This window comes from Malurus melanocephalus, unplaced genomic scaffold, assembly GCF_030028575.1.
Source record: "Malurus melanocephalus ecotype Western Australia unplaced genomic scaffold, MMel_1.1 scaffold_54, whole genome shotgun sequence".
NCBI classification, from domain to species: domain Eukaryota; kingdom Metazoa; phylum Chordata; class Aves; order Passeriformes; family Maluridae; genus Malurus; species Malurus melanocephalus.
This window is the reverse complement of record NW_026623286.1, coordinates 1,612,498-1,623,833: the sequence shown is the minus strand read 5'-3', so window position 1 is coordinate 1,623,833 and position 11,336 is coordinate 1,612,498. Positions and strand designations below refer to the sequence as shown.

At 46.5% G+C, this 11,336-nt stretch overlaps 1 protein-coding gene across 3 annotated transcripts in view; it reads right to left on the bottom strand.

Annotated features, from left to right (window-relative positions):
* Nucleotides 1-5,157, bottom strand: part of LOC130573250 (transducin-like enhancer protein 4) — a 95,704-nt gene extending 90,547 nt beyond the window's left edge. For all 3 annotated transcript variants that reach the window (XM_057365564.1, XM_057365566.1, XM_057365565.1), the window contains exons 1-4: nt 4,937-5,157; nt 4,405-4,502; nt 3,199-3,262; nt 1,757-1,801 (exon numbers count right to left, since the gene is read on the bottom strand). In XM_057365564.1, coding sequence (XP_057221547.1) covers nt 1,757-1,801; nt 3,199-3,262; nt 4,405-4,502; nt 4,937-4,981 — 252 coding nt within the window. In that variant the 5' untranslated portion in view covers nt 4,982-5,157. The remainder of the gene's footprint in view (nt 1-1,756; nt 1,802-3,198; nt 3,263-4,404; nt 4,503-4,936) is intronic.
* Between the last annotated feature and the right edge of the window lie 6,179 nt (nt 5,158-11,336).

Here is an 11,336-nt window from a genome sequence, read left to right as displayed (position 1 = left end):
TTTTTTTTTTTTTCTTTTCCTCTAATGGGACCTAGAACAATCTGGATATTAATTTGAGAACAGACCCAATCTGGATATACATTTGAGCACAAAACCAGCACCTCTTAAGAGTCAGTGGCAGTCTATCCACTAGCACTGACGATGAGGATCAGGTCCAGAGAGTCAGCATGGCATACAATCTCATCTGCAGCAATCACAGCCTTTTGCTTTCAAACATTTGTTAAATTCATTTGTTGGGTCCTGCAGTACCTGTGAGAAGGACCCATAGGAGATTTCAAAAGATTTACATATATCTGTAAAACAACTTGTATGCACAAGGTTCACACATAAGTTTGGAGCTGTGGATGCAAAATGTTTTGAAGCAGAAAATCCCAGTCTTCGCATGTATGCCATCTAACAAAAACGGCCCTAATCAGTTCTGTGGCATTGAGATGCTAATGGAATACAAAATATAATAAATAACATGAAGAAACTTTTGACTTCTATGTCTGCTGTCAACAAGATAAAGAAATCCTATTTCCAAACCCAGAGAAGTTCCAAATCCCTAACTTTGAACAGAAATGCGTACAAACCAATTTTCAGGCGATCTTTCTTCTCCCATCCAATCACTTCTTTATTTCTGCAGCTTACACTCCCCAGCAACGCTGGCRAATTGCTCAACCGTTTGCTAAAATGAGTTGTCAGTATTAAACTCCACTACATAAAAAGTTCCCTCACTGGAAAAGAGGTCAGATGTTTAATTCATTCTCCTCTAGAGAAGGTTAAAAAACACACATTATCAAATAAGAAACTCTAATTTACACTACCATGCTCTAGCTGACTAATCTCTTRCTAATCTTGGCCTAAGTGCTAGAGTTCAAGGTACAGAACCAACAGCAGCCTTCCAGTACCTCGAGGGGGCCTACAAGAGACCTGTACAGAGCCTTTAACAAGAGCATGGAGTGACAGGACAAAGGAAAATAAACTGAAAAGATGGTAGGTTTAGTTTAGGTATTATGAAAAACTCTTTACTGGGAGATGGTGAGGCACTGGAACAGAGAGATTAAGGATGCCTCATCCTGGAAGTGTTCAAGGCCAGGCTGGATAGGGCTGTGAGTGACCTGATGTTGYGGAAGGACTCCCTCCCCAAGGCAGGGTGGGGTTGAACCACAAGGAATTTAAGGTCCCCTCCAACCCCCAAAACCATTTTACAATTCCATGCTTACACCCTTGYAGAAAGTTCATTTACTCTTTTGTGTTTGAGACTCTAACACACTGGCTCTGGACAGCAGTCCAAGTAAGCAGCCTGAGGGAAACTTCAACGTGGCCTTGCACCAACTGAATTGTAGCTCCAGCTTAAATTAGCCCAGGTTAGCCAAAAACATAGGTTTTTCCACAYACACTCCTTTTCCTAATACACCTTCATGATGCAGCAACCATCTCAGGTTTGAGAAAGTTTGAGACCAGAGAGAAAGGAAGATATAACCCACAAACACATTCCTATTCACAGACRCCCTCCCTGTGAAACACAGGAATGCCTGCATGTGCAAAATTGCACGTGGAATGTCAACCAAATAACGCACAACTGGCAGTCAAGACTGTAACCGAGCCTGTATACCAAATATGAGAGGGAAAATTCAAGGCCAGGTGAAGGAAAAAAATTCTGATGCACTCAAGCATGCAATTAAAGCAAGTGACACAGAATACACATCTGTTTTAAGATTGATGGGACAAATTATACAGATTCTTCTTAGAACAAACCAAATTATGTACCTACCTGTTTATGCATCTCTATATTCAGCCCATAGGACATCTCATAATACTAAGAAAAAAGAAAATTACTCTATTAGACCTTGCAATTGTGAAAACTATTCTGAAATTCATTTTGACTGAAACATCATTTGTACAAAGTCATTTGGACCTAAAAACATTTATTTGGCTTGAAGAGTTCCTGGAAGTACAAAGAACACATTTCAGAATAAACTTTTTTTTTTTTTTTGCTTTATCTACATGGTTTCATGTCATATGTACAAAGAATAGCTGTAAAACAAGGCAAATACAATACAAAATACAAAAAAAAACCCAAAAATAATTAAAGGTAATCACAACCAGAGTTGAGAATTAGAAGCAGAAAATAATAAAGATTTTATTCACTAGCACACATAAAACATGCCAAAAAAACACCCAAAGTGCTTCAAGCATATAAGCACATAAATCAGCAATGTCTAACAAACTGATTGCTCAATAGTTTAAATTTAAAAAAGAACATACGCAATAAAAAATCCTGCAATTAAATTGCAGGGATRAAAAAAAAGGAAAAGCACAGAAATTCAGGGCCAGAGTAGATACACCAATCTAAGTACATCCTGCTGCGCCCCAGTACTGCGGGGAACTCTGCTCAGTGTGTAATGTTAATACCAAACAATCTCCAAGACTTAGGCATATCAGGCATTAAAATGACAACTGCGAGCCTTAACATTTGCTGGTGCTCTTGCTTAAGATTTTTTCAAGGTTATTTACTCTTTTTGTGTATGCAAGAGTATTACTTGTCATGTACATATGGAAAACGGCTAATCCTTCAGAGATGTACAAAGAAGARATAGCAAGAGCTCCTCTAGAGTTATCATGATCCATCACACAATTATGTATTTAGAGATGTCTTCCTATGCACATTATGTTACCAGGCAGACCACAACAACCGAGGAAATCCCTTTCACATCTGAGATCCCTGACATTCTCAATTAAATGAAATAATGATTCAGCTGTGTAAGTGCAACAGTTCTTCTAGGAAGTAGGCTTTGGATTTGCATGTACTTGTGCACAATTTTGTCTTACTCACATCACAGAAAAAAATATTATTCTGAACCATTTTACAGAAATACGACCATTGGGACAAGTCAGCGAAAGTGAAAACATCATCCCCAGGTACACTACAGAAGTTGCATATAGCTTGAAAAGGCTGACAAGTGATTTGCTAGCATTTGGAAGAAATATCCTCAGTTGCTAAAAGGTTAAAAAGCGAGTTTCATATAGATACTGACTGCTGCAAACAAGTTAAAAGACTCTGGAAACTAAGGATTTATAATGGAAGCACTGATGCAACCTCAAAAACAGCAGCGCAACTACAATCTTCCTGTTCGCCTCCAGCAATCCAAATGTGTGTCAGTCTCGGTATACCAAGCTAATAGACATTTTGAATTTGTTATGCAGCTTGCTTACCATGACATAATGTCGYTGCATCTCTGTCTTCTCACTGGCCAGTTTTTCACATTCTAGCTTTAAACTGTTCAAGAGATAAAAAGGAAAAAGCATGGATACTTCATAACACTAAATGACATTGTCCTTAGCACAGGCAGCTCCCCTTTTCAAACGTCTGTCCACCACACAAATATAAATGTGTATTCCAGCTCCTGCTTGGGAGATCAGGATGGGGGTTTGCACTTTTCCATGCTCAAGGGACACTGTGCAATATCCTCATCTCCTAAAAGAACTGCATACATACATGTGGTGTACACAGAAAATTATTTTTTCTGACAAAAAACTAAACACCAACACCGGTTCACAGAAGAAGTACACAGTGGTACATATTTTTAACAGTTACACTTGAGAAGCTACTAACAAAAATGTAATTAGGKTTTCAGAGCTTTTATTTAATTAGAATCACATCTTTCTTTTACGCGACCCACAGAAGAATCGAATGTGTAGCACCACTACARGAAGCAAAATTTGTGAATTTAAATTTTTGCTCTTTGCTATTACTGATAATAGAACTGCAAGTAAAATACTGCACATATCTTAATGAATGCCGTGGTAAATACTAACAGCTCCACCGTTTATTTTGTTTGTGTTCAGAAGCCCGCTAAACAATCCTGCCAGAAGTCACTTGTCACTTTCAGGACACAGCGCTGTTCCACCTAAGGATAATGAAATAGCTCGCCGCCTCACTTCCAGGTTATCAGCACTTGACATGTCAATGAAAGGCGCGAGGGGGCCGAGCCAAGACAAGATGCCTGTCCTGAGCGGCATTTCGAAGAAAAGCAGAGGACGAGMCCAGCCAAACACATATTTTTGTATCAACACCCACCCTCCCCCACTCCGCACTCAAAAGTAAACAAAAAGACACCAAAAGAAACAAAAGAAAAGAAAGGCAAAAAATTAAAAAAAAGAACAACCACAAAACAGAACGCGGGGAAAACAAGAAAATCCGCTCGCACCGCTCGGCTCAGCTCCCATGGGCGCCCCTCGCCCCGAGGGTCGGGAGCGGAGCGGGATGTGAAGGAGCCGGCGAGGAGCTCCTGGCTGGGGCGGGTCCGCCCCGCTCGAGGGTTCCGCCGGGGGGTCCCGCGCCCCCGCCCCGCCGCCGCTCCGGGCGCGGCACGGAAAGCGGCAAGAGGAGAGACCGCTCGGGGAAAGGGAGCAGTTTACCTGTGGTACTGAGCCTGCAAAAACTGAAACTCCTCCTTAATCCGATCGCAGGACTCTGAAATGGTGAATTTAAAGGGCTGAGCTGGCTGGTGAGGAGCCTGCAAGCAAGGAACAGCAGGTCTTTTAATCGCCCCCTCTCGCCCGGCCACCACCTCCCGCCCGCCGCCGACCCCCGCCGCGGCCCTCGCACCCGGGCTCTGCCGAGGCGCAGCCCCCGAGGTCCCCGTTCGTCCGCGGACGGCGGCGCGGTGCCCCAAGCGCCCCAAAACGCTTCCCCGACGTGTCCGCCGGCGGTGCGGGAGAGCCGCTGGAGGAGGTGTCGCCCGCTCGGACCCTGCGCACCGGCCGCGGCCGCGGGACGCAGAGCCGGCGCCGGGACCTCCGCGCACCGGGCGAGGGCAATGCGAACAAGCCAACCCCGACCCGGAAAGGCGGCGGCGGCGGCGGCGCGGCGGACAACAATAAGAAAATGGCTACAACTCCGCGGTGCCCGCGCCGGAGCGCTGCCCGCGGGGCCGCCGCCGCCACTCACCGGGTGCCTGGTCTGCGGGTACATCTTGCTCAGGTCGCGGATCATCCACGCCGCTTCGCGGGGCGCTGGCGGCCGGAGCGGCGGGGATCAGAGCTGCAGGCGCGGCGGCGGAGACGGCGGGCAGGGACGCCCCGGCCCCGTCGCCCCGGGGCTGGCGGGGCACCGCCGGCAGCAGCGAGGCGCGACGGCGGCGGCGTCCGCGACGCTCGGGGGCCGCTGCCACATCCCCCGGGGGCGTTCAGCGGGCGACGCCGGCCGGTTCTCCCGAGCGCTGCCGCCGCTCCACGGGCTCCGGCGGGCTGCGAGCCCCGTGCGGCGGAGGGCGAGGTGGAGGAGGGCGGGGAAAGCCCCTCCGCCGGCGCCGGCGCGCGCTCCACCGGAGATCCCCCCCGCCGGCAGTTTTCCTCCCCTCCTGAAAACTTTTACTGCTGCTGCCGGCGGCTCTCCCGGCGCCGGGCGGRGCGGGGCGCGGAGTCCCGGCGGGGACGACAGCTGCGGCCGGCGGGCTGCTGCTCCGCCGCCACGACGGGAGTGCGTGCGGTGCCCTTTTGTGCGGCGGTCCGGTCCTCGCTGCTACCGCCCGCACCGCATCTGCCCCGCTGCTCGACCGCTTTTTTTTTTTTTTTTTTTTTTTTTTTTTTTTAAAAAGATTGAAAATATTTTAAAATTCGTTTGTGTCCGGGTGGTTTTTTTTTTTTTTTTTTTTTTTTTTAATTTAAAAAGAGCGAGAAAGATTTAAAATACGGTACGGTCCGGGCAGCTTTATTTATGTCTTTTTTTTCTCTCTCTCTTTTTTCCCTCCTCGCCTTTCGAAACTCCGGGAAGTGGCGGTGGTGGCGGCGGCGACGCGCGGAGCAGAGCCCCGTGCTCGGCTCGTCGGCGCGGCGCGGTCCGGTCCGGCCCAGCCCAGCCGTGTCCTGCCCAGCCCGGTCCAGCCCAGTCCAACCCCGCCGCCGCTCAGCGCCGCTCCCACAGCACGCTCTGCCGAGGTGACTCCTTTGACCAAATTTAGCAGCGGCTCGTCATTAACATTCTGATACATATTCACAGCAGCCGGAAAGCCGCCGCCGCGGGGCACCCTGGGAGTCGCAGTCCTCCCGATGCCGAAAGTGCCCGCATGCCTCCTCGGCAGGCACTACCGCTCCCGTCAGGCACGGCGGCGCCGTGGGCCGTCCCCTCCGCGGCCCGCCCATGAAGGGCGGTGGCGGCGACCAATGGGTGGCGAGYTGCCATTAATCGCCGCTCGGCGCTAATGCCCATCACTTCGCCGCTGACAAATGGGAACGCGGGCCCGGGCAGAGGGGCGGCCCCGGGCTCGCCCCCACGTGGGGCCCTGACGCGCCGCGGGCTCGCAGCCATTCACACGGCTCTCCGACGCCTCCCCGCCCCTGCTCGCCCGCCGCCCGAGGCGGGGCCCGCAGATCGCCGGCGTTCCGCGGCGCCGGCGTTCGAACAGGGGAAACATTTGTTCAGCCGTCAATCAAAGTAACGTGGGGCCAGTGTCGGCTGTCGCCGCCGCCGCTGYTCCCGCCGCCTCCTTCTCCTCCTCCGCGCGGGGCGGTGGCGCGGCGAGAGCCGGGGCGGTGGGGCGCTCCGCCTCGCGGCCCGCCCGCGGGCACCGCCGGGGACGGGCGCTAATGAGGGGCAGCGTTGCCTTAAAAAGGCTGGTGCGGCGAAGCCACGGCTGCCCTTGTGGGTTYGCGGCCCTATGGTGGGGTTCGCGGCGGAGAGGAGCGGGGGAATTGCCGCTCTCGCCTGCCCTCGACTCGGCAGGGCGTGCGGTGCCATGCCGTACCGTACCGTGCCGGGCCGGGCCGGACTGGGCCTGGGCGCCTTTCCCAGTGCCCGTGCACCCGGCAGGCGCCGAGGTAGAATCTTCGGGACAGCCCCGGCCTCCCGACGGCTCTTCCCGGTGCCGCTGGGTAGGCGGAGCGGTGCCATGCAACAGTCGCTGAATGCGATGTGATTTAAGTTTTATTTTGTTGGGKTTTTTTTKGTTTTTTGTTGTTTTTTTTTTTTCCTCCCCTCCGGTTTTACTCAAGGAGCTCCGCCTTTACTGGAAGAAGCGGTGACAGGGACAGGGACAGGGTGTTCTCCACTCGCAAGAGGAACGCTTCAAGACTTGTTCATTAAATTCTCCACTGTAAAGCCACGTTTGTRTTCGACGGAGCGTTTTGTCCCGGGTTCACAGGGCGGCTGGGCCCTCTGAGTACGGCACATTTCGGAACGTAAACACACCTGGAATCGACCTATGGAGAGGAAAGGATGAGAACCAGAGCTTCGTCTCTCAAGCGACTAAAGCTGCTGCAGCCGCGGCTGCTGCGTTTTGCAGGCTGGGGAGCAGGCTTCAGAAAGTGCCTTCCCAGGCCTGAGTGTCGCATGCTTTCTTCAGGGCTGTCACTGAGGAGCTGGAACGTGAACACTTGATTCCACACACACACCTCCTCTCCCCGCCCCCCCCCCCCCCCCCCCCCCCCCCACCCCCCCCCCCCCCCCCCCCCCCCCCCCCCCAAAACGAAGCTGATCCTGCACATAGTAGTGCTGTGTCCTAAAAAGACCCCAGCACAATTTTTCTGCAGAGCCCAGCTCTAGACAATGCTGCTCAGTGACGCACACATGAGGGATAGGCTCATAGATTGGGGTTTTTTTCCTCTCTGTGTCTGTCATGCTTAGATTTGCCTTCAAGCAGTTTGTATTCCTGATGAGCTGCAGTTTAAACCTGCATGCAAAATAAATGTGGTTTAGTCGTGTCATTTTTGATGTCTGTATACCAAATCTATAGTCTCAAAACATGCACTCAGCAATTAATRCCCTAACGATGGTAGCTAAATTATGTATACTTACTGGTTGGATTGTAAATTCTCTCTACTGCCTACAGACCTCTGGCTAAGGTCTGCAGCTACTGAACAGCTTGAGGCCCTGATTGCACATGCCACCCAGGTTTTACCATTGAGGTTTTGCCTTGCTTAAGTGATCTTCAAGTACTGATCCAGTGAAACAGCTGTGGTGGAGGCGATGAYGAAGGTGGAAATGGCATCTTCTGGCACTGTCTAGGACTCAGCTGCAAGAGGCACACAGTGGAAATTCTGCCTTTTTGTAGGGTTTGTAACCAAAATCCTCTCCCTGTACAGTGAGTGCTATGACCACTGGCTTCTGGAGCAGTTTGTCACAACAGATTCTTAATCCTTTTGAGGAAAGATTTTTCCTAAAATGGCAAGTGAAAAATGGGCCAATATATGTCCGTCCTTCTCACCTTCAGTTTTCATGCCRAATATATCTACATGTGATGTATTGCAATAGTCAGCCTCCAGCCTACTTGCATGTTTAGTTTCCGAGGGAAATTTCATATTTACCAAGGTCATAATCAGATTTCCAAAGGGATTTAGACCTTTAAATATTGTTTAACAATTTCATTATAAAATACCTGCCTAATTATGAAAACACTGCTTCTCATGTGTGTAAATCTTACAGCACAAAAGATGGTTTTTTTAAAAATCTATCATGAGCACCGTTCACTAGACAGAGGAGCACTTCTAGCTCCTCTGAAATAGAGGACATTCACCATATGCCAGGACTAAGTCTTGATATTTAGAAGTATGGCTGCCAAATCTACAAATATTTAGTGGCTGTCACCAACAATGTGAAAGCTGTGCAGGAACAGAGCAGAACAATTCRCTGCAGATTTACAAGCATTTCTGGAAACCTGATGGGTGTGTACAGTGGATATTACTATCAAATCCACAAAATGGATGTARTTATAAAATGAACAGTATCTGTCAAGAAACTGAATTCTGAAAATAACAGCAGGATTCATTGTTCCCTGTTGCCCTGCATAAGTTTTGCATTAGGCACAGAGTTCCAGAGATAGAGGTCTTCAACACCTCAGAAGGCAGAAGCATACAACTTTTTTGTCAAAGCAATGCCTGGTCTTCTCGTGCTGGGTAGTTTACCAGCAATGCTCATCAAAACTTCACACCACTGTTTGCTCTTCCTTGCCCATTGGCCTTCAGTGAATTTGTGCAGCTAAAAGTAAGGCAAAACTTGATTTGCAAAGCTTTATCAAGACATATGTATCCATTTACTTCACTCTTTGTAAAACTAATCACTATCTATTTTTGTACAGTTTTGCAGCATTCTGGCAAGATCCATGAAACACAGAAGTTTAAGAAAAAGTGTGCTTTAACTTGCTACTTTTAAAGAACTAAGATCAGAATATAATTTTCATTGTGTTTTCCTATCTTTTGACACAGCTTTTATGGATCTTTAAATATGGGCTGTTTTGGATTTAAAGTTCCTTGTTTGTTTCTTCCTTTCTGAAAATTCCTTTATACTAGGTTRTATAACCTGTACTATTATTTGCAGGTGGAGAAGCTAGCTTTTAAATGTTTTACACATATTGCTAAAGATTTCTCATGAGTGAATTGACCGCAAGAAATATTTAGGCAGTTTTTTTTTATGCATAGTAGGTGTGCTGAGTTTTGACTGGTGTAGCAAAACCCTTATAAAATGTCTCAGAGAAGCCAGTAGTTGCAAAGCATCACATCTATTCTTTCAGTAGTTGCAAAGCATCACATCTATWCTTTTGTCAAGAAATGCAGCTGGTTATTTCAGTCCTAATAGTTCAGAACTAGCCTGCTTTTGTTTACATTTGTAATTTAGAGTCCGAAGTGAACAAAGCAATGTGTGCTTACACATGTACTTTACTAGATCAGTGAAAAAAACCCTCTGTTCCACCTAAGATTTTCTAACCTGCTTTCAGACTCTTGTGATTCTTTCTAATTTTTTTTTTTTTTTTTTTTTTTTTTTTTTTTTTTTTTTTTTTTTTTTTTTTTTTTTTTTTTTTTACAGCTTCATCATAACCTTAGTACAGATATTTACGAGTGCTAAAAGACCTTTAAGAAAGGGTCTAATCCTGAGACTGTTTTATATGGAACCCCACATATTCCCTGTCTGGAACAACTGAGCTGAAGACCAAGACAGTTGTGCCTAGCACTGCAAGTTATTACAGTTTATTTTAGGACCAAGTTACAAGGTCACCATACTTTGTCAGCTGTATACTCACACACACACACAGACACATGCAAGCACAGACTCACAGAAATAAAGTGTTAAACTGATAATCAGTTCAGAATTCCCCAGAGTAAATCTTATATCTGTACACATATTTAAGTTCACTGTGTAACAAGTACTCTTTTTAGCTTTCAGAAAGATAAACTCAGTGAGGTTGCTACTTGAATTGAAACTAAGTTCTCTCTCCTTAAAAGTTTTAATTGTGGTATTAAGCCAGATTMTACTGGTAGAAGACTGCAACAGCATGACACACAGTTTGTGGTCTCGTATTTTACAAGTGCTATGGAGTGACCCTGTCTCAGCAAGTTTTTAAAACACTCCCTACCTACAATTAGTCATTAGTTACCTCAGGGATATGTTGTTGCTGGTAAGCACATTAAGAGAATTTATGATACTATGTATAATGCAATGATTTATATGCCAATTTATATGTAGCTCCCTTGCAAAACAAGAATTTTGCATGTTCCAAATAATTTTTATTGGAGACTTTACTTTTTTCTTTTACRTTGCCAAAGTTACACTTTATTAAGTTCTTTCAAAGGCATTGGTGGTTTGGATTTATGATCTTTGTTTATTTCTGCTTGATTCACTACATGCAGAATTCTTTCAATGACACAATTCTGCTTACAAGAACTCCACTTGGGATGTGGCAGGAAAGCCTGTGTTAAAGTACACAGAAGTTCTTTTCTGTAGGAAGAATAATACATTAGTTATCCTGTACTGGAAGCTGGATTTGCAAACTTATACGGTACAAAATGGCTTAGGCAGATATTTGAAATTAAAGTAATTTTTCCTAGTCAGTGCTTCTTTTTACATTGAAATCAGTGAACTTGCAGTAAGGAATATTTTTATCCATGGCAAAACCACAGCAAATTCTTTGAGAGGAAAACTTTAACTGTCTTAGAGAAGTCTCAAAAAGTGCAATGCCATCATTAAGTTGTGTTTAAACTTKTCAATCAATGTGAGTGTTACCTAGTCAAGTGACTTAAGTCCTGAGGCTCACCTGCAACATTTGCTAAATGAATGTAGCTATTAGGCCGTTTATTCCACGTTTTATGGTAATACTCAATTTGCAACAAAGTTTCAATAAACTTGAAATGATGCAATAAGGCTTGAACTGATAAAACTGGACCTGAACAGAGMATTTTCTCACAGTTATGCCTTACAGTCAGATTGCTACACTATTGCTACAGTACAGTACTTCTTGGTGTGTTTGTTTATAGGAACCGCCTTCGTCTCAGTAACTTAAAATCCACCACTTGATTTGCAACATTGGATACAAAATTTTCTTCGGTTCCAGAAGACCAGTCAGATTTTCTCACAAAAAAAA